General features: G+C 40.6%; 1 protein-coding gene across 1 annotated transcript in view; it reads right to left on the bottom strand.

Annotated features, from left to right (window-relative positions):
• pkd1a (polycystic kidney disease 1a) overlaps positions 1–27,681 on the bottom strand; it is a 170,507-nt gene that overhangs the window by 19,500 nt on the left and 123,326 nt on the right. The window contains exons 16-29 of the mRNA XM_048609690.1: positions 25,436–25,606; positions 25,087–25,230; positions 23,280–23,490; positions 22,111–22,237; positions 19,037–19,150; positions 16,241–16,281; positions 14,219–14,421; positions 12,161–12,269; positions 10,885–11,012; positions 9,499–9,701; positions 8,591–8,785; positions 3,897–4,048; positions 2,223–2,341; positions 482–635 (exon numbers count right to left, since the gene is read on the bottom strand). Coding sequence (XP_048465647.1) covers positions 482–635; positions 2,223–2,341; positions 3,897–4,048; positions 8,591–8,785; positions 9,499–9,701; positions 10,885–11,012; positions 12,161–12,269; positions 14,219–14,421; positions 16,241–16,281; positions 19,037–19,150; positions 22,111–22,237; positions 23,280–23,490; positions 25,087–25,230; positions 25,436–25,606 — 2,071 coding nt within the window. The remainder of the gene's footprint in view (positions 1–481; positions 636–2,222; positions 2,342–3,896; positions 4,049–8,590; positions 8,786–9,498; positions 9,702–10,884; positions 11,013–12,160; positions 12,270–14,218; positions 14,422–16,240; positions 16,282–19,036; positions 19,151–22,110; positions 22,238–23,279; positions 23,491–25,086; positions 25,231–25,435; positions 25,607–27,681) is intronic.

Here is a 27,681-nt window from a genome sequence, read left to right as displayed (position 1 = left end):
CACCAAATTGATTTCAGTATTCTCCAGATTTTCAATAAACAAGACTAGGAAATGATTTGTGGACAATGAGTTACTGAGGAAAAATTTAGGCAGTTCCAGAATCGAAGAAACTGAAAATGCCGAAAATACACAGCAGATTAGGCAACACATGTAGAGAGTCCAAGTTCACCAGTGAGATCACTGAACCATCATCTGAGCAGGTTTGCTGGCCATTATTCCTGTGTGGGCCTAGTCTGGAGGTGTGGGAGCTATACCATCTCCATGGGGAAGGTACTTAGAGCTAAGCCTGATTCCGTCTTCAGCTACTTGCGTAACCTTTCCAACACAAGGTTTAGGCTGGTTGCTGGACGAGGGAAAGAGCCTGGGTTGACTTGTCATTTCCTTAGGTTGGGAGTAGTGTCCACACTCCTGCATTCAGTGATCATTACAAGGAATACACAGAACACATCTCTCAGGTCAATAAACAGAACATGTTCCTTACCCTGGTAGATCAGGTGATGAGTATGACCATGTATCACTCAGATTTGTAACTGGACTCTTCCAGCCAGCCTCATGATCACTGTTATCGTGAAGCCTGGTGTCCTGTAGGCACTGTGTAGTTATTGGTAATGACGGAAGTTGCTGAAGACATTGAACTGGTTGGGCATAAGCATGACAGATTAGAAAGTGCAGTCAGCTGGGAATGGTTCACAAGAATTAGAATCATTTATGTCATATGCAGGTTCTTATCCTGTGATGAGTGAGTTCACTGGAGTATAAAGCAGGCAGATGGAGTTTAATTTGGATAAATGCAAGGTATTGCATTTTGGTAAATCAATCATGGGCAGGACTTATACAATTAATTGTAGGGCCCTGAGTAATGTTGTACAACAGAGAGACTTAGGAATTTCAGGTACATAATTCTTTGACATTCACATCATACGTAGAAAGGATGGTTAAGAAGGCATTTAGCATGTTAGCCTTCGTTGCTCAGACCTTTGAGTATAGGTGTTGGGATTTCAAGTTGAGGTTGTACAGGACATTAGTGATACCTCTTCTGGAGAACTGTGTACAGTTCTGGTCACCCTGCTGTAGGAAGCGTATTATTAAATTGGAGGGGGTTCAGAAAAGATTCACCAGATGGTAGGTTTGAGTTATAAAGATAGGCTGGGACTTTTTTGACTGGAGTGTACGAGTTTGAGGGGTGACCTTACAGAGGTTTATGAAATCCTGAGGGGCATAGGTAAGGTGAATAGCAAGAGTTTTTCCCCTAGGGTGGGGGAGTTCAAAACTAGGGGGCATATTTTTAAGGCGAGAGGGAAAGATTTTAAAAAAGACATGAGAAGCAACCTTTTTATACAAAGAGGTTAGTGTGTGGAATTGGTGGATGCAGGTACAGTTGCAATGTTTAAAAGACATTTGGATAAGTTCATGAATAGGAAAGGTTTGGAGGAATATGGACCAAACACAGACAAGTGGGACTAGTTGGTTTGGGAACACGGCAACATGTACTAGTTAGACTGAAGGGTCTCTTTCCATGCTGTATGATCAATGACTCTACTGAAAAAGCTCTATTGTGATTACTCATTTTGTCACATTATATCAAATAGTATGAGCCTTTAGAGATGTTCTATTACACACTGACATTTTAATCAAGTGGTAACTCATTATATCCAGACTGGCCAGTCTGCAAATTGAAGCTAATGAGCTGGTGTGAACTTCTGAATTTAAAGTTCATTCTTCAATATAATGAATCCAGTTTATTTCCTCTGGCATTCTAAGCTACAACTCTAAAATACATATGAACAATTTATTGAGCCCTTGGTGTGAAATTGGTCACACTTGCAGCTGTGTCAAAAGTTCAAGTCCACTGATGAGACCAGGCACATAATCAAGGTCAAGACTCCAGTGCTGTATTACCAGAAATGCCACCTTTCAGAAGACACTAAAAGTTATTCACTCTCTGCCCTTTTTGCTGGATGCAAAATATTCTACTGCACTACTTTCTAGAAGAGCTTGGGAGCTCTCCCTACTTTCTGAGCTGAACCGTGATCAATGTTACCAAAAACAGATCATCTAGTCAGTGTCATACTGTTGATAGTTAGAGATTATTGTGTGCAAATTGGTTGGTGTTTTTTTTAACTTCAACAGTGAATGCACATCTAAAAGTACTTCAAAAGGGTGTTCAGCACTGAGACATTGAGGTTGTACAAGGCACTTAAGAAATGCAAGTTTTATTTTACCATTGTTTACTTTTGAACGGATTTGGCGTATTCGTGGACATCCCAAAAGTGTCCTACTTCTATTGTTATACAGGTACGGTAGGAGCACCTCTGCCATCCATTTCCAAAGCTCCTCCGATCTGAAAGAGAGCACTGTTTTAGATGGACTTCAATAGAAAGCATATATAAGACATTTGAGGTTGCAACAATGGAAATCTCTTTCTTGTGCTTGAGCAAGATTTAAAAACACAAGATCTAGGTATTTCAGCCCATGGAGAATATTTTGTCATTTAATTCAGTCCATTGGGAACACTTTGTCATTTAATTAAGTCATAATTGATCTAATGTACCTCAAGCCCACGTTCCAGCACTATCCCGGCATCTATTATGTTCATTAATCTCAAAGCCATAATTTTTAACAGGCGATAAACAGCACAATCAGCTAAACTGTACTGCAAACACATCAAACCTTTTACATTCCTAGTGACAGTACAATTCCTTAAACTATTTGTGTATCTCATATTAAAAAAATCTACTCATTAAACTCTTTGCCGAAGAATGAACTAAGTCAAGTACATTCTACTTCTTGTTGGCTCCCTCACTAACTGCTGCAGAGTTGGTTTTGCAACTATGTCCTTCAAGACTTGGTTAGCAGTGGCACCAAAAGACTTTGTGAGATGACATTAAGGTTTTCTTGTCCATGTCAAGGGCAACTTGTAATGGGTAATAAATGCCAATGTCCACGAGTGAACAATAAAAAAACAAGTTTCTCTGTAACTTGTTAGTGGCTGTGAAGAAGTCCGTTGACGAGTCCTTGGCCAGTGTTCAGTATCTCCACCAAGTGGCTAGGCTGAGATCCCACTATCATGTAGAAAACCACCAGGATTAGGCTGTGTCCCAAAACACTGGGCTGAATTTCACCAGAAACTAGGAAGTGCCTTCACCAGATCCAAAAGTGGGTCCCATGCCTGTAAAGGCTGATGGCAGGACACAGGGCAGGGTTTTACCCATGACGGCCACTGTGCAGACTGCCATCCAATTAAAATCCACGATCGGCTACTCAGAATTGAGAGGTGCCAACTCAGTGACAGCACCCACTAAGATGACCGCTGCTGAGGCTGAAGGGAGAAGGTAGGTATCTCCACATTAGGTGCCCTCAAGATCTGTCCTGACATTGGCAAAATGCCTTCAGGACAGGGAAATGGTCATAACTTGGCCAATTCACTGAAATAATTGAATGAAAGCAAAGAGCTGCAGATGCTGATGGTCTAAAATTCTGAAATAAGAACCAAAGTTTTGCAGAAATTCAGCAAGTCTGGCAGCATCTGTGGAGACAGAAACAGAATTAATGTTTCAAGTCCAATATGACTGCTTCAGAGATAGGATTCCAAAAAATACTGGTTTCAATGTTGATTCTTTTCTCCACTGATTAGGTCATTAGATCATTACATGGTGATGATCACATTGCTGATCAAAGGAGTTTGCTACGTGCAAATTGGCTGCCACATTTCTTGCAATTCAACAATATTCAGATTGAAAACATGATAGTCCTATATAAATGAAAGTTAATTCTTTTAATGGAGAAATATATTTACAAAATTTACAATATGAAGCAAGTAACAGGAGGTGGGAGAGTAGCATATGCTGTTTTCAATGAATAGTACCTATTCTGATAAAATCTGATAGTTGTCTTACCTCTTGATTTTCTGGAATTCAACCCCCTTTCTGGGCCCTAACAGGCCTTGTCTTATTGAACTATGCAGGAGTCTGCTCTGCGCATCTCTGAATGAATCTCCATAATTAATCAACAGGACCACGAGCAGAAACAACATATAGATGATAAAGTTCTGAAACAGAAGGGATGACAATTCAGTCAGCTCCGTGTAACATTAATGCAAGACTGAATTTTAAAAAAGTTAAGACACCACAAAAGAAATCAAAGTTGACAATATGTGTATCTGTCTGGGGTGACAGCAATCATCTAACTGACATTTAAAGTGACAGTCTGAATTGGAAAATCTGAATGTTCTGTTAAAATAATCATCCATGTTTGTACTTTTATTCTTTGTATGCTCACATTTTTAACAGGGTAGTATCCAGAGTCTGGATATATACTCCATGTACCACTTTGCTATAGGTATGTTATCCCAAAAGATTTACAACCATCTGAACAATCAGGTTGTAGACATGCTCACTGAGCCGGTGGGTTTGCTTGCAAATGTTTTACCACCCTGCTAGGTAACATTGTCAGAACGCCTCTTTTGAAGCGCTGGTGTTCCGTCTCGCTTGCTATTTGCATGCCTCAGTTTGTTGGGGTGTTTGGTACCACTTCCAGTTTGGTTTCTCAGTGGTTTGTACACAGGATCTAATTCAATGGGTTTGTTGATGGAGTTCCGGTTAGGATACCAGGCCACCAGGAATTCTCTGGTGTGTCTTTGTTTGGCTTTTGCGATTATGGATGTGTTGTCCCAGTCGAATTCATGTTCCTCTTTGTCCGTACGTAGAGACAAGTGAGAATTGTTCGTGTCTCTTGGTGGTTAGTTGATGCTCGTGTATCCGTACGGTCAGTTTTCTGGACAATGTATGTTCTCTCTCCCACACGCCAGTGTTAAATCAAGGAGTTGAGTTAGTGAAGGGCGTTTGTTCTTAAAGCAGGGATTCTGAAAAATTGCCCACTTTTTGAGCACCTTGTGCCTGATGCACAAGTGAAATGCTATTCTCATGCCTCAGGCAAGATAAAGTAGCACACAGCACTGGTTATTATTCATGCAAAAAGCTCTCTTGTTTATGAAGAATGAAGCAGCTCATTAATAATGACGGGAAAAGGAGAATTATTCAACTTCCCTATGGTGTTGAAGCCACACTAGCGCTAGACCAGATCAGGAAAGAAAGTGAGAGAGGGATTAGTTACAGGGCTGAGTGGGGGATGAACAGGACAGTTACAGCAGTAAGTGAGGAACAGGCAGGATAGTCGCAGTAGGGTGAAAGTAAGATCATGTGAAGATGGAGAGGGCCTATTGAGAAAATGATTAAGGAAGTGGTGATCTGTGGTTTGTCTGCTGAATGTCATTAAACCCCAGGTCATTTACTTATCCTACAAATGGTTTAAAATTAAAACGATGTTAAAAAAAACCTAATAAAAGAAGTTGCTCACATAACTAAGGGAGACAATTTTACCTCTTTTTTTCTCAGCAAAACATGCTCCATTATCTACGTAAGGACCGATAGAGCTGTGGATGCTGTAAATCAGGAACAAAAACAAAGTTGCTGGAAAAGCTCAGCAGGTCTGGCAGCATCAATGAAGAAAAAATCAGAGTTAACGTTTCGGGTCCGGTGACCTTTCCTCAGAACACGGAAGGGTCACTGGACCCAAAACGTTAACTCGGATTTTTTCTTCACAGATGCTGCCATACCTACTGAGCTTTTCCAGCAACTTCTGCTTTTGTTCCTGATTAACAGCATCTGCAGCTCTTTCGGTTTTTATTTAGTATCTAACTCACTGCCACGTCTCTTCCAGGCATGCCCACCTTGAAGAAGTTCAGCTCCTCTCTCCGATGGGATTTCCGTTCCCATCTTTCTTCTTGCACACCAACATGAATTTCGCTATCGCTCCTGGTGTTTGACCGAGTATTTGCTAAAACTCGTTTCCACAGCCATATCACATTCTTCAGTGACTGCCTCCAGCTCAGACTCACCCCATGTGGATTCCAACTGTTTCATCCCTCATGTTTTGAATCCTACCAGGATCACAGGTATCTCTGTGATGTTCAATGTTCCACAGACAGCTGCTCTCACTGCATCCTGAGATCCACGCTCAGTGCACACTCTTGACCTTTCTCTCCAACAGCATCGCAACACGCTGACTCAGGGATGCACCACTCCGCAGTTCCACTTCATCCTCTGGCTTATTCGTTGTGCTAACAATAAACCTTTTCTTTTCCTTTCAGGCATCAAGGCCCACAAGATGCAACAACTCAAAGATACTCATGGCCTTCCGGAACCTTCCTCTCCCCCCCCATTCCCTCTGACTCTATCCCCTCTCCCAACCACACCTCCTGTTGGGTATTAACCATACCTCCTAACCTTCCGCTCTCTTGATGCTGAACGTTCTGTACTCAGTAAAGGCCTCAGCTTTATTCCTCTGTGCCCCCACTTAACAAATTTCGGGCACGACATGATGTCGAACTCTTCTTCCGCCGTCTTCGCCTCCATGCCCATTGCTTTGGACAAGAGTCCTCTCCCCGTCCCACAGACCCTTTTGCCCAGTTCCAACACTCTCCCTCTGGCCTTTTACCTGCACTCAATCTGTTCATTGAGAACTGTCAATGTGATACTAGTCGCCTCAATTTCTCTGCTCCCCTCACCAAATCCAATCTATCTCCCTCCAAACTGACTGCACTCCATGCACTTAGATCTAATCCTGACTTTGTTATTAAGCCTGCCAATAAGGGTGGTGGCTGCAGTAGTCTGGCGTACTGGCGTCTACGTTGCAGAGGCTGAGTGCCAGGTCTCAGATACCTCCTCCTATCTTCCCCTGGACTATGACCCCACCATGGCACATCAGGTCATTGTATCTACTATGGTAACTGATCCCATTTCATCCAGTGATACCTCACCATACTGCTTCCAAGCTGATAGTCCCCCAGCCCGCACAGCCTGCTTCTACCTCCTTCCGAAACTCCACAAACAGAACTGTCTGGGAAGACCCATTGTTTCAGCCTGCCTCATGAGTTCTCAGGAAGGGTCACCGGACCTGAAACGTTAACTCTAATTTTTTTCTTCACAGATGCTGCCAAACCTGCTGAGCTTTTCCAGCAACTTCTGTTTTTGCTCCATTACCTACATATCATTTATGTTGGGGAATTAAAATTTAGATCACATTTTGTCACAACTATAAACTCCATGCTGTATATGATGGTGCATTTTAATTTTTAACCTTAGAAGAAAATTTCAGACAGATTTAAAAATGTACTTTTTTGGGGAAGTATTGCTTTTTAATTCCTTTTAGTGACTTGCAAGATCAACTTCAGTTGCTGGTCAATCATCCAGACAGAAATTAAAACTATATTGTATAGGGAGACAGCTGATAGGTGTGCACTATAAATGGTAGGAGATTAATTAATCTTATGGTCACATTGATAGTCAAGGACTGAGAAATACTAGGAGCCAAAACTAGCAATGTATTTGGCCTCAGTACATTGATATCTCTGTTGCTTTGACACTGATGGATCAGCTGCATTTAACAGCTGGCCTCTGAACTGGAAAAATACTAATGTCAGCCACGATTCACTGAAAAAAAATTACTTTTATCATTTTTTTCTCTCTCAGTATTTGTTTTGGCTACTGCTGGGAATTTAAAAAGTTGTGTCCAAGATCAAGCAATATGCAGTGCCTGGTCGGTGCCTCAGGAAAACTACATATTTACCTCAGCGATAATTGAAGTGAAACACAAGTCATTTTCCTCTCGATTTGTCAAAGATTAAACATTTCACAATGAAAACACATTTGCTGGGACTTCTGAAGTAAAACCAAAAAATGTACTGAAAATATGTCAGCATGTCAAACTGAAATAATCTCAATATGAGTGAGGACTGTTTTAGCAGTAGTCATCGTTAATTTGCTCTTTCCACATATTAACTGAATTACAGTGTATTCCATCATCCTCATTTCATTTTGTGTGGTTAAAAGCATTTGTCATGTTCTGATAGTTAACTGACCAGATTACATTTTGGACAGGGGCTTCTTGAGCAAAATGCACAGCATTGAAAGAGACCATTCAGCCGATCTGATTTTTGCCAGTGTTCATCCTTCATGGGAGTCTCCTCCCACCTTATGACATCTATTTCTTTTTCCCTTGTGTGTCTATCTAGCTCCCTATTGAATGAATTCAAATTGGTCATCTCAACTACTCCACAAGGACCTGTAACAAATTCCACATTCTAACCACTTTCTGTGTTGAAACATACAGCATTCTTGGGGGGCTTGCGGCATTTCCCCTTGTGGGAGGGTCTAGGAACAGAGGACATTGTCTCTGAATAAGGGGTCACACACTTAAGACAGATGAGGAGGAATTTCTTCTCTCAGAGGATTGAGAATCTGTGGAATTTTTTACTGCAGAGGGCTGCTGAGATTGCGTCGTTTGAGTATATTCAAGGCTGAAATCAGTAGATTTTTAACCATTAAGGGAATCAATAGTTATGGGGAAAAGGCAGGGAAATGAAGTTGAGAATGATCAGATAAGCCATGATTTCATTGAATGCAAAGCAGATGTAATGGGCTGAATGGCCTACTTCTGCTCCTACGTTCTTATGGTCTAAAGAGGTTTCATCTGAATTTCCCATTTTATTGCTAGTTGAAGCTCTGAATTGATGGGAGTTTTCCATTTGTACCTTGAGCATTCTGTGAAGAATCTGAACCTTCCTGGCCTCCTCCTTAGCTTGAAGAAGGCCATATCCTTGAGGAGGCCGTACTTTGCTGATTTTTTCCGAAGTCTGTTCAACTCGTGGCTTCGCTACTAAATTGTCATCTTCATCTGGATGGATGCGCTTAGCAACCACCGCGAAGTAAAGTGCTTCAGTCAGAACCTGAGTCACAAGGATCAGGACAGGCATTGTCATTTAACGTGGAACAATTGTATTAAAGACAATAAGTGATCACATACAACAGTAGAGATTAAACGTTTAGTGTTAAATGTTAAGATCAGAAAAATTTAAGTTTAGATAAACAGAATTTTTAGCGATCCAGAGTCAATGGCAATCCCTTAAATGCAGTCATCAAACAATTCATCAGAAAATTCCTAATCTTTATCTTATTCTTTATCCAATTCCCTTTTAAAGTTACTATTGAGTCTGATTCCAACAATCTTTTAGGCATTCAGAGATGCGACATTAATACAAGTTATTCCTGTGTTAAAGACTTTCCCACAATACAACATTATTTACTTATCAGATGGTCACTAATAGACATCTTTACTGCCTAGGCTAATTGAATGCAGGCTGAAAAAAATTAATGACCAGCCTGGTTTTCCCACAACACCCTGTTGGATCTTGGATAAGACTTTGAAATTATGTGATCCTTCAATATATCATATGACACTACTGCATGATCTGTGGTGTAATTCAGCCAGCAGTGTGACTTAATGCTCTTTTACACAACTAAGTTCTTGGCACACTTTCGATGAAGGTAAAGTACCAGTTCTAATACTATTAGCCATGCAGACACACAACCAGCTACATTTCCAAAAGAATCTAGAAAGGTCGAGACTCGAGCCATGGCACCCTCTTGTGCCAGAACCTGCCTTCAGCGGTTCCAGGAGGAAGAATGAAGAGAGAACACTGAAGATTCCTGAGATGAGCCACATGAGGGCAATGCTGGAGGTGAAGTTAATACCAATCCATATGGATACAGTGAAGCATCCAGAGAAGAGGACCAAGCAGAGGACATGGGCTGTATAACTGCACCAGAATGGGAAGAGACATTGTTGTGGAGGATCAGTGAAAGCTGTTGAAACATAAGAATATAAATTAATGTTACTAGAGTCGAACCTGAATTATATAATCATCACAATAGCACTTAAAAAGGATACAACAGACTAAAAGTTTAGTATGAAATGAAAAGCCATATGGTGGTTATTACAATTACAATGTATTATAAATACAACACATTTCCAGCACAGAAACGTCACTTGGCACAATAGATTCGTGTTTATATTCCACACGAGCCTTCCCTTATATATCTTCATCTAAACCTGTCAGTAAATCTTTCTATTCCTCTCTCCCTCGTGTGCTTATCAAGCTTCCCTTTAAATATATTCACTTTGTTTGTCTCAACTACTCCCTGTGGTAATAAAATCCCACATTCTCAGGGCAAGGATGTTTACCCTTGAATTCCCTACCTGACATACTAGTCATTATCTTATAACTATGGCTCTATGTTCTGGCCTCACCGACTTAGTTCTGAACTTTTGTGTGAGTGTTATTATACTTCCTTGTACTCTGTATAATGGCTCACTTCATTAACAGACCATTTTTCCTGTGAAATGAGTTTTGACCTGCCTAGTATCCAATTAAACATTGCAGAGCGCAGTGTTTAAACAGAAACCTTGGACTTTATTTTGGTCCATTAAAAATTATCGTATATCATCAGGTAGTCTCCTCCGCTTTGAGCAATGGAAGAGTGTGTGCTTAATCAAACTCAGCACAGGGTTTAAACCCACAGCTTTCCAACTCAGTGGTAAGAACGCTGCCCTACTGAGTCATAACCAATAATAATTAAGCAAATTGTCCTTTCAAGTTGAGATGCATGTACAGAATTTCTGCAGGACATCCTAAACTCTTAATGGAACATTGCATTGGTCTATTATCAAAGGTGCAGACTTTTACATCATGGGGTATGGAGAGCCATGAGGGGTTTCTGCAGATCCTCCGTTAGAGTTATGACAATGGAGACATAGGGAGAAGCTGGTGGACTCGTCTACTTCAGAATAATGGGATTGTAGTTTCCACTGACAGTTGAAATGGTTTTAAGTTCAATAAATATAGGAGTCCTTCAACAGATACAGTAGGAATCCAGAACTTTACACCACAAAGCTGCAATCAACATTAGAACAGTTAGGGTGAATGGCCAACAGCAAAGTCATGAGACTTTTACTGGGCATAACAGTATGTATAGTTGTGGATTTTACCTATTCTTCTGGTCATAGCTGATCGTGCGATGCCTTGATGAGGTCTGATGATCCGACCATTATCACTAATCTGGTCTAGGATTGGTGCCTCTGCTCGGGGTTGTTTACTCCCATCAATGATCTCCGTTCTGAAGAAGAAAAGGGAAAAGTGAAACCATACCAATGACTGCTTGACAAATCTTAATGGGCACATAAAAATTTTCTGTAACGGCGGTTGCAGGACATTTTCATATCAAGCCTGCTTGACAAATAAAAAGGTATCTAATATTAGAATTATAAGTCTTGGGGTCAGCAGACTTTTAGTTTGCCATGTGGATAAAATGTTGTCATTATAGAATAGCTGCTGGTTACAGAAACCACAAAAAATGATTTGCACTGAATTTTGGAAGTCAGATGATTTATCAGGGCAGCAAATTAAAAATCAATCACATAGTCTTTCCAAACTCTAACTGTGTCAAAGGAGAATATTCTGAGCTCAGAGCATTAACTTGACAAGGAGGTCCTAGTGGGCAATTTCTTGTCATAATTTGGTAAATTAAGTGTTACGTAAGAAAATGTCACATTTTGACATGGAAAGTGTGATTCAGGTTTTATATAAAAACAAGTTTTAAAAATGTTAATGACATTGAAATTACACTATTATAATAGGAGACAAAATTCATCTGAAATAAATTACTTAATGACTGAGCTTATCAAGTTCTTTTAAAATTCATTAACAGAATGGGGGCATCTGTGGCGAGGCTAGAATTTATTGCCCATCCCTAACTGCACAGAAAGCAGTTAAGAATCAACCACATTGCTGTCACAGGTAAACAAGACCAGGTAAGGACAGCAATTTCCTTCTCTAAAGGACATCAGTGAACCAGATGGGTTTTTCCAACAAGTGACAGTGGAGTCATGGTCATCATTAGACTGTTAATTCCAGATTATTTTTATTGCATTCAAATTCCATCATCTGCCAGATTGGGATTCAAACTTGGGTCCCCAGAACATTACCTGGGTCTCTGGATCAACAGTCGAGCCATAATACCACTAGGCTATCATCTCCCCAGTTGAGGAAGCACATTCATGTTAATGTTTGTTCCTGAAATTGCATCCCATTATATTAGCCCAAATGAAATGAATCCTGTGGACTTGTATCTGCTAGCATTTGAATAACAGTCATTTAGTTTCTCAATGCTAATTAGGCATTCCTATCAAAACAATATCATTAAACCATTGTCAGTGATAAACTGGCATTGCATGTATTAGGGACAGATTTTCAAGACATACTCACAGGTTAGATATCAAGTGACTTTCAGCATCTAGTGAGATTCTGCCACTGTCATATGAGGTGGACACCTCATTGTTCCCGTCGAAGTTAATTCTTTGTATCAGGTGTTCATCTGACAGAAACAAAGCATCAAAAAGCATAAATATGAAGACTCAATGCACAAATGATTCACTAGAGCTCCAGCTGAAGTGGGATTCCTGGACATTACCTATGGTCACACTGTGTATACAGAATAGGCTATTCAGGCAAACCAGTCCCTGCCAATGTTAAAGCTCCATATGGGCCACATCCTACTTTTTCTTATTTAACTGTATGACCTTCAATTCCATTCTCCAAAATGAGCTTTAGTTTAAGTCCATCCATGATACTTGCTTCTACCACTGTCTGCAATTGTAAGTTCCACATTCACATCGTTCTCTGGGTAAAGAAGTCCTTTCTGAATTCCTTATTAGATTTCTTGCTGACTAACTGGGTCTCTAGTTTTTTTTTTTCTCCACAAGTGCAAATATTCTCTGAGCTAGAGCCAAGGGGGTATCAACATTAGTAGGATTAGAATCATTGTGCATAATAATTGTGATTTAAGTGCATAGTTATGCTTGGGTTTATTCCTTGTTTTAATAATAGCAGCCTGAATAAGCATATTATTGCTACACAGAGCAAGGTAATAAAGGGAACTCAGAATCCAGCTATTTGACTTATCATAGAATCTAACAGTCCCAAGGTTGGGATAAGATGAGCCTGGATGAAGATGTGCTGAAAACCCATTTTTGGGAAGATCATTGGGTAACCAGACGAGCTTCTCCTGTTCATACACTCAAATAAAATGGCATGCTTGCCTGAACTATGCAGACTCAAGAGTTGTCATTGTTCAGCGCACCCCTCTTTCTAAATGTTTTCAATTAATATCTTTCATAATTTTAAGGACCTCTATCAAGTCTCCTCTCAAGCCTCCTCATTTCAAGAGGAAGGAGATCCAGCCGGTCCATTTTCCTGATAGATACATTTTTTGCATTTCCAGCATCATTCTTATAAAACACTTTTTCTCACCCTCTTGACTGCCTCTATATCTTTTACATAAAGGCAATTTAATGCAGCACTCCAGATATGGTCCAACCAAGGTTGCTATAAGTTGTATCTGCTTTTAGTTTGTAGAACTGTAAAACATTGGTCTTTCAAAAAAAAATCAGAAGAGCTCAAATTTGAAAAATGACTGCATGTACATATGATAAAATATTTCTATTATGTTAGAGTCTGAACAAGGGCACCACCCCACAGTACAAGGGGATGGATATTGGAGTCTCCCCAATCCAATTAATTTGCTAATGTTCAGGAATGAATAGCAAAGAGTGTGGAAATTATCCACCTTGCTAAAATCAAGGAACAGTTGGGGTTTGTTTACATTGGGTGTGAAAGCAGAGCCATGTTTTTATATGGCAGAATGTACTTGATGGGCCAAATGCCCACTCCTGCTCCTGTGCCTCATATTCATTTGGGATTCTACGGCCAGTTGAAAAGGGAGTATACAGCACATCCATCACTTTTCATGGAAGTAAAATCCTGAATCGTGTGTTCCTTACTGGAGTGCTAGGTCTCACAAATAACTGTCATGAAGTATCTGGGTTTTTATGACCATTGTTCCAGAGAAAGGAGTTGGAGAAAAAGATTGCTAAAATTTTTATGAAGAAGATGCATTTTCTTGGAAGTTCTTTCAAAAGGAGTGCGACCTTGAAGGAAGTTGCTTAATATGTTTGCCAGAAGTGCTAATTAATAAACATTTCATCAGCATCTCGAAATATGTGAAAATTATTTTGTTGCAAAGCCTCTGAGCTCTGTCAATCTGCAACAGCTGGTCATTTTCACCTTGCTATTTACAGGAGCCTGCTGTGCACAAATTGTCTACTGTGTTTCCAAACTCCAACAGTGACTATGTTTCAACAGTATTACACTCGTTAAAGGTCTTTGTGAATGACGCTACAGATCCTTTCTCTTGTATCATTTCATGGAGCCCTTGATTTCTCTCTCGCGGAAGATCAGTGTTTTTGTAATATAATAAAAGATTACCTGAAGCGGAGAAATATTTGTTCCTGACTTGATCAATGCCAAGCGAGAGGGGTTCATCATCTGAACTCAGTTGTGTCTCTATTCCGAGATGGCGAGTTCCTCGGCCTCTCCTTAACTTTGGAATGTTACTCCCTATAATGGGTTGATCATTCAACAAATCTGGCCAATTCATCATGCTGTCATAGGCTGGCCAATTCGGCATGCTGCGAGCGAACACGAAGTCTCAGCAGTTGTGTTACATTAACTGGAACAAAGCCACCTAACTTTCCAACATAAACACTATCCACCTCCCAAGGGCTCTTCCTCGTCTTTTTGAAATGAAAATGCAGAAGTCTACAAATTAATAATAATTATGACTGCATGTGTGGAGGAGTGGGAAATGGTATCATTGGCCCCAGATAGCCTGGGCCAAGGAAAATGGAAGAAAAAAGAAACTGATGTGACCATTATGCTGGTGAAATGCGTGGCTGACTATATGTTAGGTTTTGACAACAACTTTTAATGATAGCATTAATGTACTTCACAGGAGCATTATAAAGTGGGAAAGTGAGCTACACAGGAAGGTATTAAGGCAGATGACCAAAAGCTAGGTCAAAGAGCTAAGATTTTGGAAATGTCTTGAAGTGAAGTAGAGAGGCGAAGAAGTTTAAGAAGGGAATTTGTGAGATGCGAGCACAAGCAGCTGAAGGTGGTGGAGTATTTAAAACCAGCAATCTTCATGCGTCCACAATTAGAGGAGCGTAATATCTTGGACAGGTGTGTGACTGGAGGAGATTACAAGGATGGGAAAGGATGAGGCCATAGAGACAACTTGAAAACAAGGAGGAGAACTTTAAGATAAATACTCAGCATGACCAAGAGCCAAAGAAGGTAAGCAAGCAGAGCGGCAACAGGGAAATGAGACTCAGTATGAGTTAGGAGACTGATAAAGTTTTGGATGACCTTGACTTTATGGTGAGTAGAATGTGGGAAACCAGTCAAAGAGTGCATTGGAATAGTCATTTTTAAAAATAATTAAGCCATGAATATGGCTTTCAACAGTACGGTAAGATACGACCCAGCTACGATTCCATTAAGTAACAGCCTAGCCAGTGATGTTCACATCCCACAAATAAAACAAAATCTAGCTAAGTAGTAAAGATCCTTCATTAAGATAACTGGATGCCAGCTGCCACTTTTAGGACTGAATTTCAGCATGAGGAGAAATGTCAGGGGATTAAAAAAGGATTAACATTTTAATGCTGATAGTAATTAAACCTTTTTACATATGTTTCTGCATCTGTGCCAAACCTTTTCTAAGAAAGAGGTTAGGAAGTGTACAGGAATGGTCCTCGGATATGCTGAATTGCGCCAGCAGACTGATTGCCGCTCAGCAATTCCTCGCAAACAGGCAGTTGACACCTGATTCAAAGTGCCTTGGGACTTTAGCCCAGCATTGCTGAATTGATCACCTACATGTTCTATAAACAGATCAGGACGGAGGGAGGGAGCTTCAAGCCAGAATTGACTCTACCAGGGGTAGTGTTCCACAGTCAGTACCTCATCCAGATGGGGACAAAGCTTGTGCATGAAGATTTCCAACGTCCAATTGCCACTGAGCTAAGCTCGATCCTGTCCTTGTCCCATTTCAGCAACTGCAGACCTCATATCACTGACTGCTACATGGAAAGGAAAGAGGGCACTCTGAACTCGCACGCATCCCCCATCCCTGGTTGAGAGACACAATGGCCAGTTATGGAATCTCTGCTTCCTCACTGCTGCTCCAGCTGAAAGTAGCTTAAATAACGGGAGACCTGGGACCTCTTGTGGTCCTCGTGACACTTTGTATGGGACACTAAACAACCAACTAATTCTTATCTTGAAAGGAGTTTAAGGAAGTTTGTCTTGTTCACAAAGGAAGTCTCAGTGTGCAGATTGTAAGCAACAAGTTGTCTTCTCTACAAAAACTTGAACCTCTCTCCCAAATGAAAGAAAAGCAGTGATAGGAAAGCTAACCAAGGTTAATATTCATGACACACTGACCTGTTGGCAATTATATCAGACTTTAGCTTCTCTTTGTAATCCTACAAAGACAAAAGAAAATTAACCTTTTAAGACTTATCAATTAGAAGGCCTATAATTGCAAAAGAGAAGGAAAAGTCTCTTGAGAGGCACCTTTTAGGATGTAGTTCACAGGCAGGGGGTTGGTTAGTTCAGTTAACTGGACAGCTGGTTTGCAATGCAGAGTAATGCTAACAGTAAGAGTTCAATTTTCACACTGGCTGAGGTTACCATGAAGGACTCTCCTTTTCAATCTTTTCCCTTGCCTGAGATGCTGTGATCCTCAGTTAAGCCACTTTAATGAGAGGTTATGTCTCTCTAATGACAGAGCAGTCCCTTGGCACCATAACTTTTAACTCATAGGTCGTACTTTAGTCAAAAGTGTATTCAGCTGCACAATAATGCAAAACGTGCCACGTTCCAATCTCACACAAGGTCATTAAAACCAGGCAGGCTTAGGCAGGTTATCTTACAGTGGTAGTAGTGTAACTCCGGTTCAAGGTGAAGTCAACATTTAAAACGGCCACACTGGTCTATTGAACTACTTAGGGACTCTCAACATCTTGCAAACAGCAGCAATCCTTCAGTAATACACTGCAAGTGCCAGCCTGGATTATCTGCTCAAGTCTATGGAATAGAGTTTGAATACAATCTTTTGGCTCATTCCTTAAAGAGACAACCATTTCATGACAAACATTTTTTGTTTTTTTTATTGACCTGTTTACTCTATGGTGACATCAATAGTATTGAAATGCATCTTTGCATCACTTGTAGGTGGGTTGTATTATAATAAAGTTGAAGTTTAGAAAAATAAATTGGCTTTAATGGAACAGCTCATTAAGCAACAAAAATCAATTTTCTAAAACAGGAGTAGATTGCAAAATACTTTGCAATGTGATTAAATGGGTTAAATTATGACATCAGATTCCTAGATGAGGCTTGTTTCCCACTGAATGTAGAAGATTAAGATATGATCTCAGCGAGGTGTTTAGATCATTAAAAGGACTGTGTAGGGTAGGCAAAGGGAAAATATATTCCTCTGGACTGGGAGTGTCAACAACAATGGGGCACTGATAGGGAGTAGGGTTTATCTGGTCAATGGACAGCGGTCAGTTGACCCCCAAAAGACTCAGCACAATAAAGCACTTAAAAACCAATGATGTCAGCAAAGTCCTAATGAGTACGTGGCATGGCTACTCCTGGTCACTGTAATCTAATCAAGTGAACGCGCAATGGGACTGGCCAGTTATCATCTGTTTAGCATATGATCAGTCTGTGCAGGGTCACAATTGCATATGTAAGGTTTAGGAAGCTAAAATTAGATGGGGCCTGTGAGGAATATAAAGAAAGCAGGAAATAAGCAGGGAGTTAGGAGAGCAAGAAGGGGCCATGAAATGACCATGGCAAATAGGGTTAAAGAGAACCTCAAGGCATTCTATACAAACATTAAAAACAAGAGAATAACTAGAAAGAAGGTAGGACCACTCAAGGATAAGGAAGGAACTTGTGCTTGGAGGCAGAAGATGTGGGTGAGATCCTAAATGAGTACTTAATATCAGTATTCAGCCAGAAGAAGGATACCGAGAATAGTGAGATTTTTGTGGAGTATACAAATATGTTATGGCATTTTGAGATAAGAAAAAGTGTGGTGTAGGGTCTCTTGAAGAGCATTAGGGTCGATAAGTCCCCAGGGCCCTATGGTATCTACCCAGCTTATTGAGAGAGGCGAGAGAGGCAAGAGAGGAGATGCTGGGGCCTTTACCAAGACGTTTGTATCCTCATTAGCCACCGGAAAGGGCCTAGATGACTGGCAAGTAGCTAACGTTCCTCTGTATAAGAAGGGAAATACGGATAATTCAGGCAACAACAGATCAGTGAGTCTCACATCAGTGGGTTGGCAAGCTACCGGAGAGAATTCTTAGGGATGGGATTTACACGCATTTGGAAAAGCATGGCCTAATGAAAGACAGTCAGCATGGCTTTGTGCAGGGTAGGTCATGTCTTACTAACTTAATTGAATTTTTCAAGGAGGTGACGAAGGTGATTGATGAGGGTAGGGCAGTGGATGTTGTTTACATGAATTTTAATAAGGCTTTTGACAAGGTCCCTCATGGTAGGCTCATCCAGAAGATTAAGATGCAAGGGATTAAGGGTAACTTGGCTGCATGGATTCAGAATTGGCTTGTCCATAGAAGACAAAGGGTGGTAGTGGAAGGGTGTTTTTCAGGCTGGAGGTCTGTGACTAGTGGTGTTCTGCAGGGATCTGTTCTGGTATCTCTGCTGTTTGTATATTTTTATATATAAAAATGACTTGGATGAAAATGTAGTTGGGTGGGTTAGTAAGTTTGCAGATGATACAAAGATCAGTGGAGTTGTAGATAGTGTAGAAGACTATCAACGGATACAGCAGGATATAGATCAGTTGCAGCTATGAGCAGAGAAATGGCAGATGGTGTTTAATCCAGATAAGGCGCAGCGCTTTGGGAGATCAAATGGCAGAGAAGGTTTGAAGGGCTGACTGGCCTCCTCATACTGCTATGAAGATAATGGCTTCCTTAAAAGTGAACTCTCTAAAATCCACTCTCTGAATAATGGAGTGGCCTCAGCCGGATGTTTGTTGATTCCAAACAGGGCATAGCTGTCTTGATGCAATGAGTGGATACTGCACATGAAGAAATGTGATGAGTGAGAGTACAGTAGAGTACGGGTGGTATCAACTGATTTGCATTCATGTATCAGACCTTTAGCTGCGGAGTATGCGGTAATTCTCTGACGTACCTCCTCCATATTGTCTGCAAATGTTAAAAAAGAACTGCCTGCAGTTGAGGAATCAATATAATCATCAATTTCCAGAACGTTTGATTCGTGTTGACCTGGATCGTGCATAGCTACCTGTAGAAATAAAATAAAAATTGGTCAGATCAGAATGACATTATTCCCAGCATTTTTTTGAAATCTATCCTTTAAAATAATCTCATTCTGTCACTGGAATGTACATCTAGACCCATAAACATCGAGTTAATGTTTGGTAACTATGGGATGCATTGTGTAGTCTCAAAGGGAAAATTGACCAAGTGAAAATCTAACCATTGTTCCTTGACATTCAATGGCATTACCATTGCTGAAATCCCCCAACATCAACATCCCAGGCATCACCACTGACGAGAAAATGAACTAGATAGTCACATTTATAGTGCATCTACAAGGGCATGTCAAAAGCCAAGTATTCTGCAAAGAGGAACTCAAATGCTGTCTCCCAAAAACTTACCTACTGTCTAGAAGTATGGAAGTGTGGAAGTCTGGAGTGTGCCAGGACATTCCCCATTTGCCTGGATGAGTGCAGCTTCAACACTCAAGAAACTTGACATCACCCAGAACAAAGCGGCCTGCTTGATTGACACCCATCCACCGCTTTCAACATTTACCTCTTCCATCTACAAGACATTGTGACTGCAGTGTGTACCATCTACATGACGTACTACAGCGTCCTGCCCAGGCTGCTTAGATAACACCTTCCAAACATGTGACCTCTACCACCTTGAAGGACAAGGTCAGAAAATGCATGGGAAATCCACTAATGTTGATAGAGGTTCCCCTCCAAGCAACATATCATCCAGACTTAGAACCATATCACTGTTCCTTCACTGTCAATGGATCAAAATGCTGGAACTCCTTTCCTAACAGTACTGAAGTGTCCCTATTAAAGGTGCAGCTATTAAAGAAAGCACCTCACCACCATCTACTCCTGGGCAGTTAGGGATGGTCAATAAAGACCAACAACACCCACATCCCTTGAATGATTTTTTAAAAATGTATTTTCCCAATGACAACTGCAGTACATTAAACATCAACTCAACAAGATGCATCTTGATTGCTTTCAAGGATTTTTGTTGAAATCACTGGCATTCTTGCTTTGGAGATAAAACTCCAACTCTAAAGTGGATGGACAAAGTCAATGTAGAAATTATGTTTCCTCATGTGAAGCAATCTAGAATGAGAGCTCACAGTTTTTGGCTAAGGGTGGTAGATTGAAAATAGAGATGAGGACAAATTACTTCTCTCAAAGGTCATGAATCTGTGGAAGTCACTACCCCAAGAGTGGGGTGAATGCTTGGCCATTGAAAAAATTTGAGGAGGAGATAGACAAATTTTCATTTCTAATGGGTTGAAGGATTATGTAGAGTGGGCAGGACAGTGGAATTGAGGCCGAGATGAGATCAGTCCTGATTGTATTAAAGCAGGCTCCAAAGGCTGAAGCCCAAGTCCTACCCCTACTTCTTATGTTCTCTTCTATGTGCCTCAATTAAGCATGCCACAACCAAAATCTCAGACAGTGCATTATAAACCCCAACTACTGGCTGTGTAAGAAAGCTTTTCTTTTCTCATGCCAGTTTGCTTCTTTGGCTCATTATCTTAAATTGATGCCCCTCTATCTCCTTTGTCCAGAGCCCTCATGATTTTGAGCACCTTGATCAAATGCCCTCTCAGCCTTCTCTTCTCCATGAAAAGCACAGTCTCAACTCCTCCAATCCTTCTTCGTAACTGAAGGCCCTCAGCCCTAGAACCAATCTTGTGAAGGGTGTCTTCATATTGTTCACATGTATTTGTTTAATAAGTCCAAAGTGGGCCTAACTTACGTGATGAGCTTTGTTGAAATCCTGTTTTAAGAATCAAGGACTGGCGAAGGAATCAATGCACTTTTTAAAAGCAAGGTATCTGACACTCATTCCAAGTGTTCTTTGTACAGCTGTCTTCTCAAGCAGTCTGGTCAGTCTAGTTGCGGATGAGCTTGAGCCAAGGAGTGTGTGAATGGAGATTCAGTCAGAAAGAAAGATTGGTCTGGGAACTGGCGACCCACTATCAATGACAAAGGACTTCTGTCTACTAATAGCTATCTGATTGGCTTTCAAGCAGCAGAACAGCTTGTGGATGTGAATGTTGAGGTCAGAAGCCATCAGATTTCCAGAAAGGAACATGCTGTCCTTAACTCTGTAGCAAAAATAAAACATCTCATGCCTGAAGAAAACCAATTTGCATCTCATTCATCAGTTGCTGTAAACTGTGGCTTGTAACGAATAAGTCACTAGGGGGCAGCACGGTGGCTCACAGCACTAGGGACCTGGGTTTGATGCCACCCTCAGGCGACTGTCTGTGCAGAGTTTGCACATTCTGCATGGGTTTCCGCTGGGTGCTCTGGTTTCCTCCCACAGTCCAAAGATGTGCAAGTTAGGTGGCCATGCTAACTTGCCCATAGTGTTCAGGGATGCGTAGCTTAGGTGCATGAGTGATGGGAAATGCAGGGTTACAGATATAGGATAAGGGGATGGGTCTGGGTGGGATGCTCTTCAGAGGGTTGGTATGGACCTGTTGGGTTGAATGGCCTGATTCCACATTGTACAGATTCCGAAGTCACCCTGTGCTTCCTGCAAGCAGGTGAAAGTACCTGGAGAAGGAATATCAAAGCAGCAGCAAGTCCTGACTAGAAAAAAAATCATTTTAGCAAACTCTGTGCACAGGGACCACGCCTTCCCAGTCTTTCTCTCTGCCCATGCCATCCTACTTTTGCGTCAAACATATGTCTGTGTGCGTGTGTGTGTGTGTGCGTGCGCACGCACGCACGGGGGCATTTTATAAAGATGCTATAGTTTTGACTAGAACAGATATCTGTCAACGGTCCGTAAGTCTGAGGAAGTTCTGAGGAAGTTCTGAGGAAGGGTTAACTCCGATTTTTTCTTCACAGATGCTGCCAGACCTGCTAAGCTTTTACAGCAACTTCTGTTTTTGCTACTGGTTTACAGAATGGGATAAAGATTCACCTCCCAGAGGTGAAGGTGAGACAGGATCAAGCTTACCCTGCTCTGGGCTTTGCGGAAAAGCAGAATGATGATCAGATAGAGTGGATAGATGATTATACTGGATACAATGCCAGCCGCTACACTCTCTCCGCTCAGAGGAACCAATGTTGAAACTGGAACATCACTGGAAAAACAAATTCATATGGTCACACAATTATTTTGTTTAGCCATTGTATAGAATCCTTGAATGAAATCTGTCAGAAAAAATGCCATTTAGGAGTGAAATCGGAAAGAACTTTTACCAAGCAAAACATAATGAAAACGTGGAATTCTCTCCTTTAAAAGGCTATGGAAGCTTGGTCAATAAAGAGAAGAATTTTGTTATGGAAGAAGATCAAGGAATATGGAGAAAAGTTGGGGAGATGAAGATAAGTTGCAGCTCAGTCATGGTTTAATGGAATAGTAGAACAGGCTTGAGAGGCTGAATGGCCTACTTCTGTTTCTTTGCAAACAATCCTGTGGTATATTCCAAACTCTTCTCATCACCATCCATTTTAATCCCTCTGGATAGATATTTTATAATCAACCTGTTCAGGGATGTCATCACACACCTCTGGAGAAGGTGGCACTGAGCTCGGCCCTCTTGTAAAAAAAGTGAAAATCACTTAGCTGAAGCATTTAGCAGGAGTACAGTGTTTTACACAAAACCTCAAGTGTTATAAATTCATAGTATAGTTGATAACAGGGTACTGCATCTCTACCCCTCCCATTGTCCCAGCAAGGATAGAATGAAATGGGAGAAACAGGCACATTGTAATGTTTCACTGGACAATGCCAGAAATGTAACTGTTTGCTGTGATGGAAGTATGAATCTGGAATTTGAATCCAGGTGACTAAAAATCTGCAGCTTGTGGGTTGAAATCCCATCAGAGTAAGCTGTGAATGGCAGTTAATAAATCTGACAAGTTATGACTTGGCAGCAGAGAGAATGACCATGAAAGCTAACAGACATTGTCATAACAACTCAAATGGCTCACTGTTTCCTTCAGGCAAGGAAAGCTGTTGCCCCTCTCATCCAGTCTTAAGCTATGCCATTGTCTCAATGCTTGTTCAAGTATTTTAGCAAGCCAAAGGAACACTGCCAAGGAGCCATTCAGTCTTGTAGTGCCACATCTTAGGACAATAAAGGAAAGGGCTTTGATTAAAATAAAGAAGAATGGGCATACCTTTTGCTTCCATCACTTATGATTCCGTACCACACTGCACTGGCACAGAAAAAGAGGAATATTAGTACAAGGCAGCAAGTAACCCTCTGGACTCTGGTGAAGCAGCTGCGAGGAGGACGATCCCAAATTGATAGCCAAATGTGCCCTTCTGAGAATCCTCTTTGGATTTCCCCAGTGAATATGCGGGAAAAGTCCTTCAGTTTGGCCTCCGCTATACAGGAAAAGTATGAATAAAATTACCACAGCCAGTACTCCACTCAGATTCTACGTTCATCCCACACAGAAAACTCTGGAACAACTGGTTACAAAAATAAAAGCACCCCCATGTCCCAACTTCCACATGAATACTAATCATATCTTACAATGTCAGTAGTAACCACTTTTTAAAAAGAATCATTCACAAGATATGGGTATCACAAGGTCAGCATTTATATCTCATCAACAATTATCCTTAAGATGGCAATTAGCCAAATTCTTCACAACTGAGTGCCCTGCTAGACCATGTCAGAAGGCAGCTAAGATTTAACCATATGGCTGTTTTTCTGGAATCACATATAGGCCAGATCGGGCAAGAATGGCAAATTTCTTTCCCTTAAAAAGCAGCAGTGAAAACAGATGGGGATTTTAGAAAATGGGTACTTATGTGATGACCATTACAAGATGCAACAAGATTTATTTGGTTATTTAAATTTCAACTTCTAATTTCTGTTGTGGGATTTGAACTCATCATCAGGTCATTAGTCCAGGCCTCTGGATTACCAAGGTGTAAACAGAGAAAGGTCAGAACTGAGATATTAATCAATCTGCAATATTAACTCTTATTTCTCTCTCCAGATCTGCTGTGTATTTCAGAATTTTCTCTATTTTAGATTTCCAGCACTGTTGCTCCAGTGATTCTAGAGTTCTGGTCTTATAACATAACCACTCAGCTACTACACTCAATATGTTTCCCAGACTTAACTGCATTTCTTTACATGTTTCTTTTTCCCAACTTTCTCTGATTTTATTCAGTTTTGATAAACCATAGGTTTTACATATTCTGTGAATCACTGTATTAGAAGAATTTACCGGCCTGGGCTATGGGAAGGTGTGGTTGTGCAAAGGGAATGTTTTCAGCAGAAATGAAATGTAACAACGGAAGATGCTGGAGAAACTCAGCAGGTCTAGCAGCATCTGTAGAGAGTTGTCATTTCAAGTCCAGTATGACCCTTGGAGTCATATTGGGTCAAGAGTCATACTGGACTCGAAATGTTAACTTTATTTCTCTCTCCACAGATTCTGCCAGACCTGCTGAGTTTCTTGAGCACTTTCTCTTCTTATTACATATAGTTATAGCTCTTTGTTGACTATAATAGTGAAGTCTAGCTTTCCCTTGGCCTGCAGAAGATTAAGTGATGACATAATTAAACATAATTGTGTAAAATTAAAAGATCTGATCGAGTAGATAGGAACTATTCCCTTCAGTTGAAGTCAAAGCAAGGGAGGTATTACCTCAAAATTAGAGCTTAAAACGACTGTAGATATCCAGAACTTTCTCCACAAAAAAACTGTCTGGGTCGAACTGAAAATGCCAAAACTGAGACTGTTAAAATTTTTCATCAATAAGAATATTAAGGGGAACAGAACGAAAGTGGCAAGGTGGAGTTAAGATCAGATCAAGCATAATCTATTCCACGGCAGGGCCAGATTAAAGGGTTGAATGGCCTCCTACTGTTGTTCTGTTCAGGAAAATCCTATTGCTGGTTGGGTAGTCCTAAGAGACTTGACCATATTGGTGTTGATACCTTCTCGAAACAAATGGACTTACTTGCAGCTAGGACCTCCTTTTCCACCAGACCTTCATTCCTCTCATTGTCAACAGCTAACCAGTCATTGACCAAGAAATAGTAACTGTTATTGGTCTGTAGATCCTTAATTATTACATGCTGCAGGTACCATGATGGGGTAAGACCTAATGAGGAAAATTCAGGCATAATCAACGTAATGTTTACAGAACCTGGATTGAGGTAAACAATTACAGAAACACTAGTACCCTAATACCACAAACTATTATTTATGATTGAATGTTAATTTTCACGTCAGATTATGGTGATTTGTACATAGACCCAAGACATGACATTTGGCTATTGTTGGTGACTAGTCAAAGTGTCTGTAACCTTTATTGTCGTGCCAGACCCGAATCTTCCAGATGTTACCAAGGCTGTTATCAGTCGCAATCTGAAAAATGTTCACACTGTTCCTGTGAAAAGCGTCCTCTCTGTCCAGGTGTCTGTGACCACTCTTGTCTTCTCTGCCATACAGGCTGATTCCCACATGAGATGATGTGCCTGTTGGTTTGTGAAATGTAATTGCACATCAATCTCATCAAATATGAACTTCAAAATTCTTACTTTGATCCAATGCTATGTACAAGGCGTATTAACGATTTTCACCGCCCTATCAAATGGAAAGCTTGCTTTCCCTAAGAGTATGCAGAAGGAAAGAAAAAGAAAGAACAGCATTTATATGGCACTTTCTCACAGCCCTGGATAGCTCAAAGCACTTAACAGCTTATGAGGTGAAATCACTGTTATAATCTATGAAAGGCTGCAGCCAATTTGTGCACAGCAAGCTCTCAAAAACAGCAATACAATAATGACCAGATCATTTATTTTAATGATGTCGATTCTGGCGTAAATATTGGCTAGAAGCCTTGAGAAAACTCCCCCACTCTTTGAAATACTGCCACAGCATCTTTGAAATTTGAACAGAGAGGGCAGTTGGGACATTGACTGAATATTTACTCCGAAGGATGGCAGCTCTGAGAGTGCAGCACTCCCTCAGTACTGAACTGAACTGTCTGCTTTGAGACCTGTGCTGAAGCCCCTGTAACTCGGATGAGAGCACTACCAACTGGGTCACACCTGACAAGGAGCTAACTAACAAAGGATATTTAAGCACCAGGAATTTTAAATATGAGGGAAGCCAAAGAAACTGGATACGTAACTTCCTGAAAATAAAAAAAAAAATGACTTTGTGGTGACCTAACTGAAATTTCCAACATGTTGAAAGCAATCGAAGGAAACTTCATTCAGCCAAAGATTTGAATACCAGATTGTTACTGGTTTTCAAAATAGCAGATAACTGACACAGAATGTGGTACTAGTCCAACGAGTTCCAAGCAAGAAATTATTAATTGAAAATGTTCATGCAGTAATATCTTTTATGGGGGAAAATGCTGGTGTGGAACAAAAAAGTCCTTTGTTTAAAACTGTTAATTAAATCATATTCTATCTTGAAATTTACAAATATCCGATCTTAGGGTCTCAATCTTGGTGCAAAAATTAATTGAGAAATTATTTGCTCCAAAACTCTTCCTCAGCAGATAAAGTGGGAGACACAAGTTTGTGGCTACAAGTTAGACATGGGAGGAATGTGCTGGAAATGAAGGACAAGATGGATATGCCTACATATCTTTTCTTTAGTTCTCCAAACATAATCAGATCCTTGTTGATTATTCACCAAACTGCAGCAAAATGCCATGATATTTTTAGTATTTATCAAATGCACAGGCAGACCCTTGGTCTGCTTCAGCCAGAACAGGGAAACAAACTCCCGCATGCTGTTGGCAACAATCTGATCAATGTGTTAGCTCTCTGGCCAACTGAACTAACCAGCCTTCCACCTCTACACATATTAACCCAGTATAAAATTGTGGAATGTTATTTGTATCCTGTAAGTGAGGCAGGCTGGCAAGTTGGAAAAAATGAAAATTCATCTTATAAACTGAGTAAAACAGGCTTGTCTAGTCATACGTATTACAAAGTCTTCCTTCTTTTTCAAGTCTTATCTAAGCAAAACTGTTCATATCAAATGTGTTTCCAAGACAACAGTTTTGGATGCCACACCTTGGCACAAGTAGCTTCTTTGTGTATCAAGATCCTTAGAAAATAGGATAAGCATGTTGAAGCATCAAAACCTCTCTGGCAATGGCTATAGGCTGGCAGGTAGTTCTGATGTTAGATCAAGTTTCCGTCCAACAACTTTATTTCCCAGTGATCTTTATGCCAATATAATAGTTTTAAGTTTTCAATGTTCCATAAGCAACATTGAACACAAGCTCAGAGTGTGTTTAATTTCACCCCAAAGTCACATTAAGGGAGCCTTGAAACCGCCTCCAGAAGTTATCTGATATTTTGAAAACCAATAACAATTTGGTAAAATAAACTGGCTATCTTCAGACTACGGAGATAGTAGGAACTGCCGATGCTGGAGATAACTTCTTTAAGGTGGGCATCCTTAGAAGAGGCTTCGCAGTGGGATTAAAATTGTTACAGAGATTTTCTGAAGAAGGGTCTCGACCCGAAACGTCAGCTTTCCTGCTCCTCTGATGCTGCTTGGCCTGCTGTGTTCATCCAGCTCT

Source organism: Rhincodon typus, chromosome 21 (assembly GCF_021869965.1).
Source record: "Rhincodon typus isolate 14 chromosome 21, sRhiTyp1.1, whole genome shotgun sequence".
In the NCBI taxonomy this organism is placed as follows: domain Eukaryota; kingdom Metazoa; phylum Chordata; class Chondrichthyes; order Orectolobiformes; family Rhincodontidae; genus Rhincodon; species Rhincodon typus.
The sequence above is the reverse complement of the archived record's forward strand: the minus strand, read 5'-3'. Positions and strand labels throughout refer to the sequence as shown.